The sequence below is a fragment of the Dromiciops gliroides genome, chromosome 5 (genome assembly GCF_019393635.1).
Source record: "Dromiciops gliroides isolate mDroGli1 chromosome 5, mDroGli1.pri, whole genome shotgun sequence".
NCBI lineage: Eukaryota > Metazoa > Chordata > Mammalia > Microbiotheria > Microbiotheriidae > Dromiciops > Dromiciops gliroides.
Genome location: NC_057865.1, coordinates 226,744,448 through 226,767,443, shown reverse-complemented (window position 1 = coordinate 226,767,443; position 22,996 = coordinate 226,744,448). Strand labels below are relative to the sequence as shown.

Genomic DNA, 22,996 nt, shown 5'->3' with positions numbered 1-22,996 from the left:
GGGGGTTTATTCAGTTTTGTTTTATTTTCAATTCCAAATTCTTTCCCTTCCTACTCTCCCTCATCCATTGAGAAGGAAAATAAAACCTATCAATAATATATTTTGAATGAATGAATGGAAGCAGATTCAAAAAGAAAAAGGTTGAAATAAGGGAGAATTTGAGGTCTAGGGTGAACTGAGGTGGACCTATGTAATGGAGGATGTAATAAGATGAATGTTGGGATAGAGAAAGTTTTTCAAACCATTCATTCATTCATTCATTCAACAAGCATTTAGTAAGCATTTAAGTGTATTGCACTGTGCTAACATTGTCTAGTATTAACACTAGAGGGCAGTTCCTGCTCTCAAGAAGCATACATTCTAATGAGGAAAACAACAAAAAATCAGTCTGTACAAGATAATTTGAGACAAAACACTGGTTCTTTAGCTCACCTTCCAGAAAGCTTACCAACCAGTCAGCCCTTGCAGTGACCAGTGTGCAAATGTTCCCTTCAATCTCCATCCCTATTTCCTCAGGATTTCCCACCCCCAAAGTACCCACACTAGTACCTCTGCTACCCTCATTAATAGAAATCTGGAGCAGGAAGTAGTTCTGGGGGAAAGGGGACAGTGCATTTACACTCCTATTTTACTCCTGAAGTTGATTTTCTTTAATGCTGAAGTCCCTCTTGCAAGTTTGAAATTGTTGCAAAGGGTTTAAGAGAATGACGGGGAAGTGAGGCATTGAAGGCCCTAATTGAGACACTGAATATGACCCACCCCACACTCAAAAAGATTCTAAAGTGAAATTAGAGCTAATACAGACAGAATAACTGAGTGGCAAATGCATCTGTGAGCAAATGTCTCTTTCCCAATCTCCCCCACTCCCAATCCTGTTAGGATTAAAGAAGGGTAGGGGACTGGGGCAGCTAGGTGGTGCATCAGATAGAGCACTAGCCCTGGAGTCAGGAGGACCTGAGTTCAAATCTAGCCTCAGACACTTAACACTTACTAGCTGTGCAACCCTGGGCAAGTCACTTAATCCCAATTGTCTCACACACACACACACACACAAAAGGTAGGAGATAGGGACATTTGGGGCAGGGATAAGGACTGAAGAACACTTTGTTGCAGAATGATGGCTTAGGGTATGAGAGGGTTGCAATGTGGTAGAGTGGGGGGAAATCACTGGCTCTGTAGTTAGAGGATTTTGGTCCTAATCTCCCTTCTGTCACTTAGTGTGTGACTTTAGTCAAGTCATTTGACTAATCTGAGTCTCAGTGTTTTCACTTGTAAAAAGAGGGGGTTGGATTAGGTGCCCTTTAAGGTCTCCTTCAGCTCTATAGCTGTTTTCCTTGGGCAGCTAGGTGGTGCAGTAGATAGACCATCAGCCCTGGAGTCTGCAGGACCTGAGTTCAAATCTCACTTTAGACACTAGCTGTGTGATCCTGGGCAAATCAGTTAACCCCAATTGCCTTAAAACATCCCGGACCATCTCCAGTCGTCCTGATCTCTCTTGGGTGCTCGCTCTCTCTCTCTCTCTCTCTCTCTCTCTCTCTCTCTCTCTCTCTCTCTCTCTCTCTCTCTCATCTATCTCCTGCCACTGGACCGAGATGGTGACCTTGGACAGCCCTCCCTCACTTAAAAAAAATTCACTGCAAGTCATTACATCACCCCAATGTCATGGTCCTTTTCGAGAATGAAGGAAAAACAACAAGCTATGGTCCCACTTATCCCTGTCTCACCCCCATTTTTAGTATTCAGCTTTATACTTGCTGGGTCCTATGTATGTATAGAGCTGTTTTCTATACTTATGGATACTTTCATAATAAAAATTGAATCTGAGATTTGGAAGGGACCTCAGAGGTAATTTATTCCGTTCTCCCATCATTTGTACAGCATCTTTCATCCATTCTCTGCTTGAAAACTTTCACTGATGGAGAGCTCATCCCTTTTCCAGGAAGCCGTTCTATCGTTGTTAAAGTTCTCAATCGGCCCCCTCTGTAACTTCCACCTACTGCTCGTTCTGCCCTCTGGGGCAAGCCGAACATGTGGAATCCCTCTTCCACTCTAGGCACTGAATGCTCTTCTTGTCTATACTTTTTTTGGGGGAGGGGGCGGGGAAGGGATAGAAAGGGAAGATGGGGAAGGAGGATGGGAAGAAGACTCCCAAAGTGAAGAAATGTCATGAGAATGCAGGAGAGACAAAGAAACGGAGACAATCAGGCACAGAGACAATCTCCTCCAGCCTTCAGCCAGTAACTGGGATCTGGGTGGCCTCGGTTGCCATGGCACCACCCTAGGGCTCCTCCCCCTGACCGTCCCCCACCTCCATAGGGACCTTGGAGGCCAGGTCACGTGATCTCTCCATAACCACACCTCTGCCCACCGAGCAATGTCAGTGGATCACGTGTGATAGCAACAGATCACGTGGCCAGATTCCCTTCTCCTGGCCGGCCGCTCCCGCCTCCCCATCACCCAGCTCTCGAGCTGCCCTAAGGCGCATGAATGGCTGGTCACGTGCTTCCTCACGTCCCGCGTGCGCCAGTCCCTCCCTCCTCCACCCCGTTTCCGCGCGCCGCCTTGGCAGCGTCGGTCACGTGGTGAGGGTGTGGGAGAGGGATCCGCTCTAGCCCCCGGGAGTCTATGGTGAGGCCTGCCGCGTCCGGCCCCTCGGGACCGAGTTACCCTGCATGGCTCCGCCGGGGCCGGCTCCGGTGCCTAGATAACGGTCCGTCCCCGCCCCACGCGGCGCAGCCCCCAGCGCCGGAGGAGGTGAGCGCGTCTCGGGCCGCTGCCGGCTCCGCCAGGGGCCGGGCCTTTCTCCGGGAGCGGATTTTGCCGCGGAATGGCCCGAGTCCCCGCCCCCTGCCCTCCCTCCGCTGCCCGCGTGCCGGACTGGGAGGCCGAGCGAGCCGGGCTGCGGGGCAGCGGCCGGGCGTTTAAGGTCGGGGAAGGGGACCCGGGGACTGGTTCCTGGTGGGGACCCCCTGTGTGATGGAGACGGGGGGGGTGATGGGGGCGGACGGGCACGGGGTGGTCTTACTCCTGGCTTAGCCGTGGCTTGTAACGTGCCATTCCCAGGTTGGAGAGGGGGCGGTGAGGAGGACCCCCTTTTCCTGGAGTGGTAGGCAGGGGTCATAGCCTGGAGAGCCTCAGCCTGGCCCGGGCAGGGGCCAGTGTGTAATTGTAGCCGCCTCCTCCTAGGCCCAGGATGGACATTCCTCGGTATGAACCCGTGGCCGAGATTGGCGTTGGTGCCTATGGGACGGTATACAAGGCCCGCGACCCCCACAGCGGCCACTTCGTGGCCCTCAAGAGTGTGAAAGTCCCAACAGGAGGAGGAAGTGGGGGCGGCCTGCCTGTCAGCACTGTCCGGGAGGTGGCCCTCCTGAGGAGGCTGGAGGCCTTTGAGCATCCCAATGTTGTCCGGTGAGATGAGAGGGTTAAGGATGTGGGGGGAGGAGCGTGGGGAAGGGCAGGCTGGACAAACAGGACAGGGAAGCAGCAAAGAGGACAACTGGGGACAATACTCCCACCGAGGAGAGCACCTCCTGAGTAATCAATCATCTGCTCCCATCAGGCTGATGGATGTCTGTGCCACTGCCCGAACTGACCGAGAGACCAAGGTGACCCTGGTGTTTGAACACGTGGACCAAGATCTGAGGACGTATCTGGACAAGGCCCCTCCGCCAGGGCTGCCCTTGGAGACCATTAAGGTGTGAGCCTAGCAATGCTGGGAGTGGGAGGTAAATGGGAATTAATATGGGGCTGTTGGAGAGGAGGTATACATAGTCCCCAGAAATCTTTACGATGGCCTTATCACACTCTCTTCCAGGACCTAATGAGACAGTTCTTAAGAGGCCTGGACTTTCTTCATGCCAACTGTATTGTCCACCGTGACCTGAAGCCAGAAAACATACTTGTGACCAGTAGTGGAACAGTCAAGTTGGCTGACTTTGGCTTAGCCCGGATCTACAGCTGCCAGATGGCACTAACACCTGTGGTCAGTGGGAACTAAAGAGTAGTAGTTTATTCTGGAGGTGGCCAAGAAAGGAGGTGGGAATGCTGAAGGTTGGAGGCAAGAATGACAGCTTAGTACAAAAGAGAAGAGAAACTTTGTGGGACCTCCTATAAGTCAAAGCTTCATCCCTACACTTCTCCCATGCTCCCCTTAGAGGTTCCTTTTTCTGTCTCTCTCAGGTAGTCACGCTCTGGTATCGGGCCCCTGAGGTTCTCCTGCAGTCAGCATATGCAACACCTGTGGACATGTGGAGTGTTGGCTGCATCTTCGCAGAGATGTTCCGTAGGAAGTGAGGAACTCATGAGACTTTAATCGTTCCCCATCTTTAGTCACCAGGAAGCCTCAGTTCTTAGCCCTCCTGTACCCTTCCCAACACAAAATTACTCTCCATCTTTGAACATACTCTGACCCCTGACAATTGTTACTATTCTTGAGACTTCAGTGATTCTCTTCCCCTCCCTGCAACCGCTCTAAACCTTGATTACTATCTTTTATCCTTTTTTTACCTTTAGGCCTCTCTTCTGTGGAAACTCTGAAGCTGACCAGTTAAGCAAAATCTTTGAGTAAGTAACCCTGCTGAAGCAGGGTTTGTCACCCTAGGTCCTTTTCTGGAAGGCTTTTGACAGTCTTGTGGAATTGGGGAGAAGAGGTACTGAAGCCAGGGCTGCTCTTACTCTCCCTACAGCCTGATTGGGCTCCCAGCAGAAGATGATTGGCCTCCTGATGTTTCTCTGCCCCGAGGAGCCTTTACTCCATGCAGTCCCCAGCCTTTACAGTCTGTTGTGCCTGAGCTGGAGGGACCTGGAGCACAATTGCTACTGGTAAGGGACAATGTGGGGAGAGTAGAGACACAACCCTCCCTTCTTTCAGGGAATTCTGAAGGGGCAAAGCACCAATACTGTGAATCTCAGGTGTTAGGAGGTTTGAGAATCAGGAGAGAAGTGGTAGGAAGGGAAGGAATCCATCTTAAGGGTAATCAGAGACACCTATGCCATTAATTCGAAACATTCCGACATTCTTTTTTCAGGAAATGCTGACCTTTAGCCCCCACAAACGAATCTCTGCCTTCCGAGCTCTGCAACACACTTACCTACAGACAGCTGGGGAAGGGAATACAGAATGACCACTGGAGAGGCTGTATCCAGGACCAATACAGAAAAAGAAGAAGAGCTATCATTTCCCCTCCCCACGGACACTAGGATCACTCCTACTGCCACCATGCTGTACAGCATCACAAGGCAGGAGGGAGAATATGATCCTCCACACACATACCTTTCCCAAATCCTTAACCATTTTAAACAAAATATTCTACTGCCTTAATGACATTCCCTTTACCACCAGTGGCCTTTGTGAGACATCTCTCTGCCCTACCCTAACCCCCTAGGTTTTGATGGGGGTGAAGGGGGATTATACAGGGGGAAAAAAAAACAACACGAAGCTGGTCTGGTTTTTATGTTTCTGGCTCTGATTAACTGAATCTGCAATTTTTAGTGGGGGATGGAACTAGACAACAGTAGTTAAAAGTAACTGAACAAGGCCTTTATGGAATGATATAAATAATATAGGACCTGAGAGTCTTCATTTGAGAAGAACAGAAAAAATAGCTTTTACAAATACAGGGTTAAAAAGGTTTTTATTTTTTTACATTCACTATACTATCCAAAAATACAAAGCTTATTCTCTCAGTGACATTAGAAAGTTGTCACCTTTGGAGGACCCTTACCCACCCATCCGACCCCAAGAAAATTGCTTCCATTCTGGGTGATTGGCTGTGATTAACCTTGGAGATCAGAAATCCTGGGCAGGATAAGACAGATCAAGCCAGTCTCAGAGGAGGCTAGCAGGGTTGGAGTTTGTAGGGGGCTTCCTTCTTGCCCCATTCAATCACATGCACTTGATAAATAGTATCCCCTTTCCTGGGGTTATAGGGGTGTGCTCAGAATCTTCCCAACTCTGCCTGTCCCCAAAACATCATGTCAAGGACAGAAGCCTAACTGTCCAATCAGCTTAGGGGTTGTAACAAAGAGGGGCCTCTTCCTACTTCCTTACATGGAAAAAGGCCCATGGGTCCCCACCATGAGGGAGAGTGGGAAAAAGAAGAGTCAAGGACATCAAAGATCTTTATAAGAAGGCACTGGGGTTCGCTCGAGGATCCTTCTGATTCCGGAATCTCATTGCTAGCCACACACCTAGGATCTGGAGGGAGGGGATGAAGGAGACATGTTAGGAGGAATAAACTACAAATGATTGAGAAAGGGAGATAGAGCATCTGTGTGTGAGGTGCTCAAACCCACAAACTAGATGTCACTTGGAGAAGAGGGCTAATGTGGAGGACAGGAAGTTGGGGACAAAAAGGCCTCACCTCTGTAAAGCTGAAGAACAGTCCAACGCCCCCCAGGATTTTCAGTGCTTCATCTGAATGCTTAAGGAACTTGTCTCCACAAACCTGGCATTTCGGGCTATGGGTCTTACAGAGCTAGAAATAAGGATTCAAAATGATGGTTCTTGGTAGATAAAGAACATGCTATATCATCCCCACCCCCCCCCTCCAGGGGGCCACATTTCTCTGGAAGTGGTTAACCAGTATTAATGTCCACTGATCATCATTCAACCTTCAACCATCCCTTATCTTGCCCTCTTTTCCCCAGCCAATCATTCTTCATTCAGTTTCTGTAATCTCATCATGCCAATCCCCTTTCCCTCTGGACATTTATCCACTGTCATGATCCCCAGCTCCCCTCCTCACTGCTGTGCAGAAGGCGTAGTCCTGGAAGTATAAAGTTGTAGAGTTGAAGAGGCCACAACAATCCAAACTTGTCTCTAGTTCATTCCGGCTTTTATTATTCATGACCAACCAATAGGTGCTGATGACATCTTTCTGGTGGAAAGAAAGGGAGTACTAATAAAACAATCCCAATTCTAACTGAAGACCCTTTAGACTTGCTAAAATAAGCTATGTGTTCCAACTCATCATTTGAGGAGCATGGGACAAAACTAAGGAGGTTGGGATGTTAGCAAAAATCCCCCTCCCCCCGAAGATTTTCCTTTCCCAATCTGACCAAAACTCTTAAGGTTTGGGATCAGGAAACTAGAAGTGGTAGACCTAGAGAGATTCTGAGGAGAGAAGGAGGGATGGAAACTTGAGGAGAAGGGTAGGGAAATGTGTCCCCTTACCTGTGTGTTTCTGTTAATTGCCAGACAGGAACAAGAGATTCCAAATTGGAAGATGAAAACCAAACCAAGTATTATCATATACTAAGTTGGGCTGAGTTAAGGAGAAAGTAACCAGAGACTCCCACTTTAATCATATCCATCACTGCCTTTGGTCTCATACCATAGCGAGAAACTTAAAAGGAAAACCAATTACTTGTTCTAAAGTAGGGCCGAAGGCAACTGTCATTAAGTCATGACTCCACCAAAACTACCAGGAAACCCCCGGACATTTTTCCTTCTACTCTCTGTCCCCCACAACCTCTTCCTCTTCCCTAGAATCCTAGCCAGATCGGGATACAAAGAAAAGCAGGACTTGGTGGTGGTAGACAGCACCGATGAGACCAACCACGGCAATGAGGAGGAGGAAGACGCCCACCGCGATGACTCCCCCGATGATGTGAATGCTGGACACCAGCCCCAAACCCTTGCCCCAGGCGGCCACCCCGATCAGCAGCAGCCCCACCAGCTTCGAGAGAGAAGGGGGCGGGGGAAATGTTAGGGCGCAGGGGGCGGCGGCGGACCCTGAGGGCTGGGGGCGGCGACAGAGGGGTCCCCAATGGCTCCGCAGGCTCTCCTGAGCCGACCAGTCTTCTGCTTCCACCCCCCGGCATCATTGGGACACCAGGACCCCATGGAACCATGGGCTCCTTTCCCCTGCCTGCCCCGGGGAGAGAGACACGGGGACCGGAGGAAGGACCCACGTACCCCAGCCGCCCTTCTACCTCCCTAGATGTTCTCCCCCTCCCCCGTCGTGGCCGGAAGCTTTCCCCCCTTCCCACAGAAGTCCTGGGATTTTCGCCCCGCACTGCTCCCCCGGAAATCCCCTTAGGAATCTTCTTGGAAACCCCCCGGGGACCCTCTCCCCACCGGAAGTCCCCCGGGGACCCCTCCCCTCACCATGTAGACCACATTGAGCGCACACAGGGCATTCTTGGAGCAGGCAAAGCCGCCGCAAACCATCTTCCCCGCTCTGGGGACCCGGGTCCCGATGACTCAAGGGTGCGAAAGGTCTCCGGGACCGTCCGCTAAAGCCCCGGCGACTTCTGTCTCTTTAAATCATCTTCTACCAAACCCCCGCACTCTGCGCCTGCACCGTCCCGCCCCTGCTCAGGATTGGTAAGACTCGAGGCCCACTTCGTCCTTCGATTGGTAAGCCTGTCGATCAATCGAATCAGGAGTCACCGCCCAGGGCTCCCGCTTACACCGGCCCGTTCATCATTGGGTGAAATGTAAGAAAGGGGCGGGGCCTCCAGTGATTCCCGTAGAGGACTAGTACTGCTGCTGCCGCTGCTGCTGCTGCCGCCACCACCACTACTGCTACTGTTACAAAACCCCGGATGACTGTCGACCTCCCCACGAGAAAGAGGCGGCGGAGAGTGGAAAGCTAGGCGGGGGGTTGCAGCAGAACTGGGCGCTGAGGTAGAAAAGACGCGGCATGGAGGGGGTGGAGGCTGAACAGAGAGAAGGGCGGGGAGCAGGGCCCCACCCCTGGGGGAACCGCCCCCCGAAGTCCCTCCCCCAGCTTGTCCCGCAGTGACCTCATGGGGAGGTTGTTTTGTTGTGGCGTCACACTCAGTGTCTGGACCCCGCCCAAGGCCTGCGAAATCCGGCAGCGAGCCACAGGAAGGCGGAGCCCGTTCTGGAGAGGTGGAGAGGCCGACCCTGGAGGCCAGAAAAGGGAGAGGCCAGCCAGCCCTTCCATTTTACAGACGAGAAAACTGAGGTTCAGGGAAGGAAAAAATAAAGTAGGCGCCTACAGTGGTGCATTCGGGAGAGACAGGAAGACCTGAGTTCGAATTATGCCCCAGATGACACTGCTCAGCTGTTGGAGCTGGACTAGTTACTTAACCATGATCGCGGCCTCAGCTTTCTCATCTGGAAAATGGAGATAATAATAGCACTTCTGCCCCACAGAGTTGTTGAGGAACAAATGAGATAATTTGTGTAAACCACTAGTTTTTTTATTATTATTATTATTATCTTTTTCTTGTGCTGGAAGGCACATTAGGCATCTTCTAGTCTAATCTCCTCATAGATTTGGGCTTAAAAGGAACAACAGAGATTGTTCAGTTATCAATCTCTTCATTTTGTAGACGAAGGAACTAGAGGCCACAGAGAGCTGAAGTGAATTTTGTCAAAACCGCACAAGTCGGCGGTTAGGTGGCGCAGTGGATAAAGCACCAGTCCTAGATTCAGGAGTACCTGAGTTCAAATCTGGCCTCAGACACTTGACACTTACCAGGGGCGAGTCACTTAACCCCATTGCCCCGCGCAAAAAAAAAGAAAAAAGAAAAACCGCACAAGTCTCCGCTCCTAATTTTGTGTTTCTTCTGCAATAGAGAATGGCATTTACCATTGTAAATGGCAACCAGCATCATTAATTGGGAGGGGGAAATGCCAAAGATAAAGAAGGTAATCACAATAGAAGACCTGGTGGCTCTTCTGATCATTTGGCTCAGATGAACTACCTCCTCTGGGCCTGAAAGAACTTGCAGATGTGATTGCTGAGTTACTGCATCATGAATCATGGGAAATGGAGGAGACACCACAAGACCAAGAAAGGGCAACTATTACCCCAAAAGGGAAGAGAACAGAGTATACATGATAAGCCAATGAACTTGCCTGATTCCTGGGAAAATTAAAGAAATGATTGGTGAACATCTGAGAAGGGAAGCAGTGATTCCAAAGAACCAGGTCATGCCAAACTAGCTTCATCTCCCTTTTTGGACAAGATTACTAAACTATGGGGGAGAATGTTGTGGACGCATTATACCTAGATTTTAATAAAGCTTTTGATAAAGTATCTCATTTATTCTTGTAAAGAATATGATATATGAGTTAGATGGATACATTCAGATGCCTTCACAACTGTTGAATGAAATTAATAAGGAGTAGCTTTTATGGTTCAACATCACCATGACAAAAGGTGTCCACTGGAATAAGTACTTCAGTGATCTCTGTCCAGTGCTGCTTAACGTTTTTATCAATAACTTGGATAAAGGCTTAGATGGCATGCTTATCATATTTACAAAGGGCACTAAGCTGGGAGGTTTAGCTAACACACTGGATAATAATAATTGTTCTGAAAAGAATCTGAGGATTTTAGTGGACTGGAAGCTTAATGTGAAAGCAGTGTGTTAAGGCAGCCAAAAAACTTATGTTATCTGCATCAGGCAGCATTAAGAGAAAATAGCTTCCAAGAATCCTTAGGGAAGGTGATAGTCCCTTTATGTTCTGTCCTCATCAGACAGACCTCATCTAAATTTTTGCATTCAGGTCTGGGTGGCATGATTTAAGCAGCACCTTAATGAGCTGGAGAGCATTCAGAGGAGGGTAGTCAGACTGGTGAAGGGCCTTGAGTCCACAGTAAGAGAATCTTTTGAAGGAATTAAAAATATGTTCATCCTGGAGAAAAGAAGACACAGGGGATGTTGGTGGCTGTCTTCAAGTATTTGAAGGGCTGTCGTGTGGGGGAGGTTAGACTTGTTCTGTTTGGCAAATGGTGGAAGCAGAGCACTGGGTAGAAGTTCCAAAGAGAATTACAGCTTGATTTCAGGAGCTAACAAATGGACCTCTTTGGAGGTATTTAAGAAGAACCTTGACAACCATTTGTTGTGTTTGTTCTAGTGGGGAATTCCTTTCATGTATGGGTTGAACTAGGTAGACACTGATGTCCTTTCAACTCTCAAATTCTATGATTCTTATCCCAAATCCAGTATTCCCATTTTCCTTTCTAGGATAAGAAGTTAGTAGCCTTTGTTTTTGCATTATCAGTGTGGTTTGAAACTCTTTGTATAAAACTCCCTCTGCTGTTGCATTTGGGGGGGGGCAGGGCAATGGGGGTTAAGTGACTTGCCCAGGGTCACACAGGTAGTAAGTGTCAAGTGTCTGAGGCCGGATTTGAACTCAGGTCCTCCTGAATCCAGGGCTGGTGCTTTATCCACTGGGCCACCTAGCTGCCCCCCCCACCCCTGTTGAATATTTATTATTTAAGTCTTAGAGTTGCTTGAGACACTCATGGGTTAAGCACCTGAATAATGACAGTATGTGTCAGAGGCAGGAATTGAACCTAGTTCTTCCTAACTCCAAGGCCAACCCTTCTATCCATTATACTAGGAAATGCCTCCCCAATACCTTCTACAAAGTTCAAAAGGAATGGGACATTGAGATAGCTGCTCCTGACCCAACCCAAACTTCCAGGTCATATGAGTGACAAGATGGCTGACTAAACATCTTCTCCAACCCCCATGACTTCTACGAAACAGAAACTATATGTCAAAGATAAAGCAACTTCAGCCGTTTTCATGGTTTAGGACACCCAGAATCCAAAAGAAGGTTTTAAAAGCAGCAACAACAATAATAACAACCCCCAAACCAGGAACTAATATCCATTGACCATGGGCTCACTCATCAACCCTCTCTTAACTCCCATACTACCAGCAGCAAGAAGGTACTAGCAGAAAAAGGAAACCACACAGGCTTGCATCAAAACCCACCCCTATACCCCAGTCCCTCCTCTCTTTCCAATGCTGTGGAAACCCCAGCTCCAGGCTTCAGAAATTTGCTTGGTCCTCAAAAGTCAGCTTGCCCACATCCTTTAGGAGCAAAAGGCTGCTGGGAGCTGCAACCCAGAAGTACCAGTGCTGCAAAGCTCTGAACGCTAGTTCTGAGACAGAGAATTGGGGAGCAGAGAGAATGGGACAGGATGGGATACTATGGCCATATAGCACTCTACCAAGCCTGAGGGAAAGACCACAGCATTAACTGGGGCCAGTTCTGATTACCCAAAAGTTAGTTGGGGTAGAGGCCTAGGCTAATGAACAATGAATTGCCCAATGTGGGAGAAACTTGAAATGCTTTGAGACTTAGCCCCCAAGGAAACCATAATCAGAGGGGAGAGAGTCAGAATGTGAATGATAAGAAAAATAAGGGGAGGGGAGAGAGAAAAACTGAATATACAAAAGATTTCAGAAAGAAGAAAGCTCAAAGACTTTTAACATGAATAAATTCACAGGAAGAACAGTAACAGTAGGAGGAAATATGGCCTTCAGATCTGGGAAATAAGTTCAGGCATCTATGAATAAATTCTATGAAATAAAGGAAAATGATCCAACACTTTATGACATAGAGGATTCTATGGAATGTGAAGAGAACATGGAACCACAACATGCTGTTCCTGAGTGGTTTAAAAGAAATGAGAATTATGAGAGCAGAATTTATGACTTACATAGCAAAAATAATGAATAGAATAGAAAAACTTAAATCTGCAATGGCAAGCTTCACCAAAGAAACAAAAGAGAATACAAAACATTGAGAATGCATACACAGGGGGCAGCTAGGTGGCACAGTGGATAGAGCACCGGCCCTGGAGTCAGGAGTACCTGAGTTCAAATCCAGTCTCGGACACTTGACACTTACTAGCTGTGTGACCCTGGGCAAGTCACTTAACCCCAATTACCTCACTAAAAAAAAAAAAAAAGGGAGAGAATGCATATACAGAAGTGAAGGACAACCTATAAGAAGCAAAAAATAATAACATTAACCAAGTTCATACACAGACAACTATATACATAAACATATATAACCATCTCTTATGTGTGTGGGGGGTTGAATGTACTTCTCCTTCCCAGGATCTGTCCTCTAGAGACCTTTAATAATGGTGCCACTTCTCCAAGAAAATTTCCCTGAATCCCAGGTGAAAATTATCTCTCCCTCATCAAATTTTTTTCCATCACTTCATCTGAACTACTTCTCTCTGCAATTATGTCATTCTCCCTTGTATTAGTTCTCTTGTGTACATGCCTTCCCTTCCCCCCACCAGGACCATAAACTCTATGATGAGTCTGCATCCTTATTTATCTTTTTATATCTATGGCCTTGCACCATGCTGAAAATGTCTCTTGCAAAGTAATGTGATATGTAAAATCTAAATGTGGGTTCTAATCTGCCCCCCCATAAGTTTTTTGGGGGAAGCTGGCTAAAATCACTGGTAAATTCAGCAAGAGTTTAGGCTTTTAGGTATTTATTATGTTTTTTTGGTTTTTTTGTGAGGCAGTTGGGGTTAAGTGACTTGCCCAGGGTCACACAGCTAGTAAGTGTCAAGTGTCTGAAGCCAGATTTGAACTCAGGTCCTCCTGACTCCAGGGCTGGTGCTCTATCCACTGCACCACCTAGCTGTCCCCTTTTAGGTATTTATTAAAGTGTATTAGAAATTTGTGAAGAGAGAGATTGAGAACAGATTCTTTATAGCATGAAAAATCCTAGTTTAGATCTATTTGGTATAGCCAGAGAGAAAAAACTTCCTTCCCTAGCAGCCCACGTGAAGTCCTTCACCATGCCAAAGTCCTGGATGAAAATGGGGGCCCTCCTGTTCTTCATCTCTCACCTCCTGGTTCCTCAATGAAAAGAGGAAGATCCAGTGAGCTAACCTCCGCTTCCTAGTTCCTCTCTCCCTCTCTGAAAGGGGAGGTCCTTCAAGCTGATTGGTTGAGAGTGGTTTCTTGCTGATGTCAATAGTCTACAGCCTCTGAAAACAACACATTACTCAGGGCCAGCCAGGCGTGGTCTCCATCCAATCAGCCTTAAGTAGGTTCTCACCCAATTCAATCAATTCCAAATTAATCCTCAGGTGGGACCCCTGGGCATCTGCCAAATCCCATTATTTTATCACAGTCCCCCCTGTGCTTCATTAAGAAATTGTTTCCTTAATTTTTATGGCCAGTACTTCTGATAAAGGCCTCATTTCTAAAATATATAGGGAACTAAATCAAATTTATAAGAATCCAAGTCATTCCCCAATTGAGAAATGGTCAAAGGATATGAACAGGCAGTTTTCTGATGAAGAAATCAAAGCTATCTATTCCCATATGAAAAAATGCTCTAAATCACTATTGATTAGAGAGATGCAAATTAAAAACAACTCTGAGGCACCACCTGACACCTGTCAGATTGGCTAAAATGACAATAATAATAAATGTTGGAGAAGCTGTGGAAAAATTGGAACACTAATGCATTGTTGGTGGAGCTGTGAACTGATCCAACCATTCTGGAGAGCAATTTGGAATTATGCCCAAAGGGCTATAAAGCTGTGCATACCCTTTGACCCAGCAATACCACTTTTGGGTCTTTTCCCCAAAGAGATCATGGAAAAGGGAAAAGGACCCACATGTACAAAAATATTTATAGCTACTTTTTTTTGTGGTGGCAAGGAATTGGAAGTTGAGGGGATGCCCATCAATTGGGGAATGGCTGGACAAGTTGTAGTATATGAATGTAATGGAATTCTATTGTGCTGTAAGAAACGATGAGTAGGAGGAGTTCAGAGAAACCTGGAGGCTCTTGCATGGGCTGATGATGAGTGAGATGAGCAGAACCAGGAGAACATTGCGCATGGTATCATCAACATTGTGTGTTGATCAACTGTGATAGACTAGATTCCTCTCACCAATCCAATGGTACAAGAAAGTTAAAGGACTCATGATGGAAAAGGCTCTCCAAATCCAGAAAAAAAAAAGAAGAAGAAGAAACTGTGGAATATGTACGCTGATTGGACCATACTATCTCTTTTGTTTTTGGTGTTGTTGTTTTTCTTTTTTGAGGTTTTTCCTTCTTGCTCTGATTCTTCTTGTATAACATGACTAATGCAGAAATATGTTTAATGTTATATATCAGATTACCTACTGTCTAGGGGAGAGGGAGTGGGAGGGGAGGGAGGGAGGGAGAAAAATTTGAAATTGGAAATCTTATCTAAACAAAGGTTGAAAACTTAAATTAATTAATTAATTTTTAAAAATTTAAAAATTTAAAAAAAAGAAATTGTTTCCTTAATGAAGCAATAACATTAGATACTTATGACTAACAAAGTAAAGGGAATGAAAAGAGAGAAAAGAAATTGAGCGACTCATTAACAAAGGCTAAAAGGGGGCACTCCCCTTTTAGCAGGAGGACATTACAAACAGAGAAAAACTAAAGGGGGCACTCCCCTTTAGTAAGTGGACATTATAAACAGTATATACAATGGGGAAAAGGAAAATGGAAAAAAATGTTCATTTAAGTCTTTGGAAGTCTTTTCTCATGATTCTTGGGATGTCCTCTGGGTGTAGTTGTGGAATGAAAGTCTTTCAGGTATGAATGCTAATGATCAACTAACAAGTTTCAGCTGTAGAGTTTCAGGTATGATCGTAAAGTCCCTCAGGTGTTTCAGATACTGGTAATCAGCTGGGAAAGTTTCCTACAAAATTGAGCTTAACACAACTTTAAATATCTTTGTCAATAATCAAATCAAACAATGAGTGTTCTCAAAAACATGTCTAAGGAAATTCAGAATCTTTTAAAGATTTTACAATTATTGTCCAGGACATATAATAAAAACAAAAATTGAAACATTCTCTAAAACTTAATATTACCACATTCTCCACTCCCCCACCGGGGAATAAATTGAGAAGACAATCGTGATATTAATTAGGAAAAGATTTTTTTAAAAAAATCTTCATTTCATCACTTTTTTCATCATCTACCTAATTACCCTCATGCCATTATGAGAAATTAAAGAATCTGATAAAATTGGTAGCAGATGTCAAGGCCAAATCCAACATTGAATTTATCATGACATCTGAGATAATTATGGGGGTTACCATAAAAGAACAGAGAAGAAACTGAGTCAGGCTTAATCAGATACATAGGATTGAGATGTTCATGACATCAGGCATATAGGAGGGGGAATCAAAGTCAGATGTTGAATGAGATGGCATAGCCTAGCCACCCAGTGCCATGTGAGGGAAAATTAAACCAAAAAGAATCCAACCTCGACTCTTGCCAATAGCCATTCTCTCAGCCTTTCCCAAGGCAGTGCACTGCCTCAACTTCATGCCTGTCTCCCCTTCTGTGACAGTCCACTGCCTGCTCTTGTATGTATCCCTCTCATGGGTGAAGGCAATAAATGTCTTAAATGGTAAGTTCCCATAATCCAAGTCTCATATGGATTTTTAAATTGAGGATAATAATGATTGCCAAAAATGTAAATTTGCTTTGACTCAGAATATAAATTAAAATGTGCAAGAATTCAAAATAATAATTTTTTTTAGTAAAAATAGTATTTCTAAGGGGCAGCTAGGTGGTGCAGTGGATAGAGCACTGGCCCTGGATTCAGGAGGACCTGAATTCAAATCCGGCCTCAGACACTTAACACTTACTAGCTGTGTGACCCTGGGCAAGTCACTTAACCCCATTGCCTCACCAAAAAAAAATTTATTTCTAGAATTAATTTACACTTGTCACAGTAATCAGTTTACCAAGGAAATACTTTATATAATTTGATCAAATAATCAGTTGGGTAAACAAAACAATTTAGAAGAACAAAATACACATGGAAGAATAAAAAACAATGAAATTCAAATTGGCTTAAAGCACAATCTAAAAGGAATGAAAATGTCTATGAAAATAAACTCATACTATTGATTTCAAAATGTAGATACAATGGCATAAAAAGAAATCCTTATGTAACATTTGAACTGACTTTTTTAATGCTTAGCAAAAATAATACTTAAATGTACTGAAATGTTACTGTGCTATAAGAAATGATGAATATGATGAGAAGAGAGAAGCATGGTAAGACATATGAAATGAAAAGTGAAACTAGAAGAATTGGAAAAGCCATAGACACAGACACATATGCTGTAAAACTATACTTACCCAAATCTTGCCCCAAATACCTAGAAGAAAATACCTCCCTGCTTCTTTAAAAATATGGAGGTTGGGGCAGCTAGGTGGCACAGTGGATATAGCACTGGCCCTGGATTCAGGAGGACCTGAGTTCAAATTTGGCCTCAGATACTTAACACTTACTAGCTGTGTGACTCTGGGCAAGTCACTTAACCCCAATTGCCTCACCAAAAAAAATAAATAAATAAAAATATGGGGGTTGTAGGTATTAAACACTACAAATGATGTCGGATTTTTAATATGTTGGTTAGTTTTGACTAGCAACATTTTCCCCTCCTTTTTAATTCTTTTTAATAAATGGCTCTCTGGGGGAGATAAGGATATTTTGCAAAATGTTAATGTAAAACCAAGCTCACTACTAAAAAAATTTTTTTTTTGGTGAGGCAATTGGGGTTAAGTGACTTGGCCAGGGTCACACAGCTATTAAGTGTCAAGTGTCGGAGACTGGATTTGAACTTAGGTCCTCCTGAATCCAAGGCCAGTGCTCTATCTACTGCACCACCTAGCTGCCCCCTAATTTATTTTTATAAATAAAAATGTTTATTATATTAAAATATGTACTTCGAGGGGTTCTGACAAAGGAAAAACCCACAAGACTTGAAGAGATCTGAGACACTTAAGTTTTTCTTTAGCCCAAGTTTCTTAGGGTCTCTCACTAAATGAAAAGGAGGATAAAAGACAAAGATCAAAAGAGGGACCTGGTTTGGCAGAGACTAGGACTACCTTTCTACATCCATCCTTTGCTCCAAATTTTGTTATCAATAGATGATTGATAGAAATATATACATCTATCTACATGTACCATATATATACAAACATATTCATATATCTCTATACCTAAATATCTATATCATCTATATATGTATCTAATTTCTTTTTTAAGTAAATTTTTCTTAAATATTTTGTTGAACTAAAGAAATGAATTGAAGAAACTGGTAGACCATGAAGCAATGAAGAATGTTAGAACCAGAAGGGACCTTAGCAGACAACAACAGCCTCCTCACTTTACTGACATCCATGGAGTTGAAGTGGTTTGTCCAAAGTCATATACAAGAAGTAGCAGAGTCAAAATTTGAATCCAGATCTAGAACCCCAGTTTAGTGCATTCTTTCCACTAAACCATGCTCCCTACCTTCCCAAGGTTCATTCCTTTTTTCACCTCCCCCCCCATCTTGGTCAAGATACATTCTTGTAGGGGAAGCTAGGTGGCACAGTGGATAGAGCACTGGCCTTGGAGTCAGGAGTACCTGAGTTCCAATCTGGCCTCAGACACTTAACACTTACTCGCTGTGTGACCCTGGGCATGTCACTTAACCCCAATTGCCTCACTAAAAAAACAAAACAAACAAACAAACAAACAAAAAAGATAAATTCTTGTAAATTCACCTTGTACCTATGCAAACATGCACATTCATTACTATGTGCTGTGGACATAGTACCCACTGGGACTACAATAAAAATCAACATGAAAACAGTCCCATAACACAGACACACCACACATGGATGTGATTGCAAGGCATCATAAGTCAGGGTGATTTTTAACTTCACTATGCATATGTACACCCAGGTAAATAAGGCCACAGTAGGAAGGTCTCTAAATAAAGTCCTGTGGCAAGAGACCTAATTCATTCTTTCTTGGAATACAAAGACTTAACTTCCATTTTTGCGGCTAAGACTTAGGCAAGACTCCCCAAAGCTGCAGGTAAATTTACTGCCCCAAGTCCCAAGAAGAAGCAGCCTTAGTAAGAAATGAAAACTAGCTCTTTCCCTATCCCACAAAGTGAGCTGAATACCTTGGGAAGACCCTGAAATACGTACCACTTCTCCTGGGCAACCCACTTGAGGGGTGAAGTTGATAATCATCCTTTCCCACATCTGCTTTCTAAATTCTTCAAATAGTATATGGGAGACAAGCAAGGGAAGGGATGTTATTTGGGAATGGACATTGGGGAGAATGGTGGTGGTCTAAGGATGATAGGTTTTAAAGTTTGCATAGACCTTAAAGACCACTTTAGTCTCTTCATTTCTTCTAGCAGAATGGCCACTTTAGAAAATGCTTCCAATTGATTCCTTTTCCAATCCATCCCTCTTCTGTGTAACTCCTCTTACTTGGATGTGGAAGAGAGGAAATCTTTAGAGGAGGGGGCATTGTTTGGGACCTGAGGTGATAGAACAAGGAAAGGATAAAAAGTAAAGATCCCCAAATGTTGAAATGACTTGAGAAATGTGCACATTAGGTACAGAGGCATATGCAAATGAGTAGAATGGGCTTGGTCTTGCTAGGATCCTGGTCTATTAGCTTAATTCTGTTCTATTCTGTTTCAGGTCATTTCCACTATCAACTCCCAAGTCCCCTAGACCCACAGAATCTTTAACTATTCTCAGCACTCTTTAGTTGTTCTCTTTTCAGAATAAGTGTCATCTGGGAAGGAGGGAGAGAGGGAAGGCAGGAAAGAAGGAAGAAAGAGAGGGAAATGGGGTGGGTGGGATTGGAATGGCCAGTGTGGGAAGAGCAGGGCCAGGTTATGTACAGACTAAGTATGCAAGGTTGCTATTATGAAAGGTTATGAGTGTGCGTGCAAGTTTCTGAATGAATGTGTCCATTATGTGAAACTGAATGTGTAAAGCTGAAAGGTGACATACAAGGCTGTGAGTGTGGAAGATTCAACGTAAGAGGCTTGTTAGTTAATGGTTGGAGACACCAATGTTCTGGACTACACCTGTGATCATTCCTGCCCTGCTTTCCCATAAGCAACACCTATATGGATTAGCCAACTTCTACAACAGACATTGTCCTTCACATTAAGGCGTCTCCCTTCCCCTGGTTGGGGAATGCTGGCCAAGGCTGCTTGGTGGCCTACATGACAACACTAGAGGGGGTGTGAGGGAGGTACAGCAGTTAGTGCTGTCTCAAGCTGTGGGTTTGAAGCACGACAGCCAGGAAGTGAGACTGACAGACAAACGGAAGGGCGGGTGGAAGCCAGAAGCACGGGTCTTTCTTGGGTTGGTAACTGTGGGCATGGGTTGGGGGGCCAGAGGGAATTGCTAGCCTGGCCAGACAGGCCTGGGCATGATGCATGCCCAGAGGCAGCTGGCAGCAGCTGCAGTAAAGGCAGAAGTCAGACGGCACGAGGTTGCCAAACGGCACCTGAACCTGCTTAGAAAGTTGGCAGAGAAGGTGAATGATACACAGCTCCGGGAAGACATCAAGATCTCACTGGACACTATTAGAGGTGAGATTAGACCTCATGCCCAACCTGAGGGTATTTGGGGATCTAAGGAGGGGGGCTTCCAACTTATTCAGATTTCACTCACGGGTGAGTGAATCACTTCCTCATCTCCCAGCACAAAAAGGGAGGGGGGGGCATCCTGTTAAGATTGGGAGTGGGGGTAGGTTTCAATAAGCCCCACTTGTCTTCCTGTCTCAAGCTCCAATAAGAGGTCACTGATGTGACTTTCAGCAGTGGGAAAACATGGACAGTTGCTTCTGGTGGGAAGGGGGGTAAGCTGTGAGTGACCCAGTCCCTTACCTAGAGAGACAGGGACAGGAAGAGGCATGTGATGAGAGGAGTTCTGGGGCAAGATCATTTGATTCCCAGGTTCATTCCCAGTACCCACCTGCTGAACCACAGCCAGGGAGACAAATATATGTGTACACACACACACACACACACATTCTTAGACATGCATATTTAGACAGTGATACACCCAATCTTAGACATTCAGAAAAACACTGGTCATAGACACACATGTTCACTAATCTAGAGACCCTCCCCCCACTTCTTCTGTCACTTTTCCTCAATATTCTCTTGTTCCTGTCTGCCCACCGCTGCTTCCGCTCTACCTCATTAGCACTATTACAACAAGCAGTGACAACACAGAGAGGAAGTGTTGCCATAGCAACACTATCTGCCACATCCTTCTGCCCCTTTTCACCCCCAAATCCTGTGGTAGGGGCCTAGGGTAGGAGAAAAACTTGGGCAGTAGCAAGTCACCTACACAACTCCAGACTACTTTTATCAACAGAGTTTGGCCCTTGGGGGTCAAAGGTCTCCAACCTCCACATTTGGAGTATCTAAGAGCTAACCAAGAACAGGCCAAGTTTAAGCCAGGATGGGGGTGGGGGTGGGGGCAGGAAAGAGAGGGGAGTAAAGTGGAAACCAGCCTAAGCTTCACCCCACCTCCAATTTACCTCATTTTTTTCTACTCTCAACTGTCTTCCTATTTGGTTTTCTGGTGTCTAGAGGAGATGAGGGCTACTCTATTCAAGATCCTTTCCCCAAGACCATCTTTCTGGGGCTTAATTTCTAGAGAATAGGGAAGAAGTAGAAGGAAAATTGACCATCCCCATGTTTCCCATTGAGTGGTTGCTTTTGTGATTCTGTTACTGTCCCTGTTGGCTCTTGGATGGTAAGGACACTGCTCATGTTTCCTCTCCTCTCTCCACAGTCCCATGGCCCACACTTGGTGCATTCCAGTGACTGGCTTAGGGGCTTCAGGTTAGAATGATGAGAGTAGGTATATTCCCCCGGGACGTTGTGGACAGCCTGCCTGGTGAGGACTGGAGCTCTGCCTCCTTCAGCAGAGAAGGGAGGGGTTTTGAGTGGGTTGTTATGGTAATAAATTGGCTCTGCCCAAGAGAAAGAAGGAAAGGCATCCTTGAGGAGACTCTTCTCCGAAATTCCCCAGCGACCTCAGGAACTGGGGTGTGACAATCCCTTAGAAATCGTTGTACCTATTATGCAGAAGGAGAAACTGAGGCCAGGGACAGGAAAACAGAACAGAGGTGACAACTCTCCTACCCCCATTCCCTACAGAGACAACCACAGAAAGCCCCAGGTGTCCAGGAGAGGGCGACATCTCGGTTTCTCCAAGTCCTTTTGTAAAGATGGGGGAGCAGACCCCTAGGCTGGGCGCTGAGGGAGGTCGGGTACAAGAGGAGCTCAGAGAACAAATCCCCCCCAACCTGGTCCCCTTTTTGTTCCCCACCCGGGCCCCGCTCGCCGGCGGCTCCTGCCTCCAAGAGCCGCCCACGGCAACTCTTATTATAGCCCAGGCTGCGTCAGGGGGAGGGAAAGAAAGGAAGGGAAGATGGGGAGAATGTTTGGTTCCCCGGGTTCGGAGGAGGGGGTCTGGAGAGGCTACGTCCAGTCCCTGCTCCACCTCGCCCCAAGGCCAGTGCCTTTCCCCCTTATTCCGAAGCGCCTCAGGATAAAAGGACCCCGGGGTTACCTTTATCCCTTTCCTAGGCAGGATATGTATCCCCTGATTTAGGCTACCAGAAGATTTATAGACCCCCCCCCCCGCAACCTTCCATTCGACTCCCCTTCCAAAAATGTCGACAAACCTAAGTAAAATGGGGACCCAGGAGTTGTCAGCTCCCACTCTCTCGGCATCTGCCTGCCAAGCACACAGGTGTACCCCTGCGTTGTTGGGCAGCAGTACAGAAGTGGGGCTTCCCTTACCCCAACTTTTCCCTCAACAACCCGTTCCTTTCCCTTTCTCAAGAGGCCCCCCTTTGGCGCCCCTGCCTTCCACTGATCCCTCTTCCCTCATTATTCCCGCTGTTTCCCGGGTACTTTCGGAGCCATGGTTGCCATGGATACAGGATGCATTTTTGTGAGACTGGAGGGGTGTAAAGTCACAGATTTACACCCTCCTCTCTGCCCGGGAGTCTTTGATTCACTGGCATCCTGGTGTCCCCTCTACGCCGCCCCCTACCTTCCACCAAATAACTTGGTGCCCTGTTCAGTCTCCTCGGGGAGCAGGAAACTCGGAATGTCAAGTTCACTCCAGGACAGACTTGGGATTGGGCAGTCGTAGCCTACCTCGCGGGGGTGAAAGGGAGTGGGGTGCTCAGCGTAGAAATAAGTCCCCTGTGCCCTCTTTAGGGAGGGAAAATAGCTGCAATCCTAGTTCTGCTCGAGGAGAGCAGGGTCGAGCGGTTTCTGAACTTCTTTCTTCAAAGAACCCCCCAGAACTGGCAAATTGGCAAATTGAGGCTTCTTCCGGTTGTAGCTACTACCCTTCCACTTACATTCATGGACCCCTTTCACCACG

General features: G+C 46.0%; 2 protein-coding genes across 3 annotated transcripts; one reads left to right on the top strand and one right to left on the bottom strand.

Moving 5' to 3' along the window:
* Positions 1-2,568: 2,568 nt before the first annotated feature.
* On the top strand, positions 2,569-5,456 carry CDK4 (cyclin dependent kinase 4). Of its 2 annotated transcripts, none has more exons than XM_043968006.1 (8): positions 2,569-2,754; positions 3,187-3,411; positions 3,563-3,698; positions 3,818-3,985; positions 4,183-4,292; positions 4,516-4,566; positions 4,689-4,824; positions 5,031-5,456. In XM_043968006.1, exons 2-8 carry the CDS (start codon positions 3,194-3,196, stop codon positions 5,124-5,126), a joined length of 915 nt encoding a protein of 304 aa, XP_043823941.1. In that variant the 5' UTR covers positions 2,569-2,754; positions 3,187-3,193; the 3' UTR covers positions 5,127-5,456. The 2 variants fall into 2 exon arrangements, with proteins under 2 accessions (XP_043823941.1, XP_043823942.1); XM_043968007.1 differs by lacking the exon at positions 2,569-2,754 and adding an exon at positions 2,778-2,926.
* Positions 5,457-5,617: 161 nt separating this feature from the next.
* Positions 5,618-8,318, bottom strand: TSPAN31 (tetraspanin 31). The gene is made up of 6 exons (XM_043968008.1): positions 8,114-8,318; positions 7,515-7,682; positions 7,178-7,258; positions 6,750-6,881; positions 6,366-6,479; positions 5,618-6,199 (listed from the first exon to the last, which is right to left on the bottom strand). Exons 1-6 carry the CDS (start codon positions 8,174-8,176, stop codon positions 6,125-6,127), a joined length of 633 nt encoding a protein of 210 aa, XP_043823943.1. The 5' UTR covers positions 8,177-8,318; the 3' UTR covers positions 5,618-6,124.
* Positions 8,319-22,996: the final 14,678 nt, after the last annotated feature.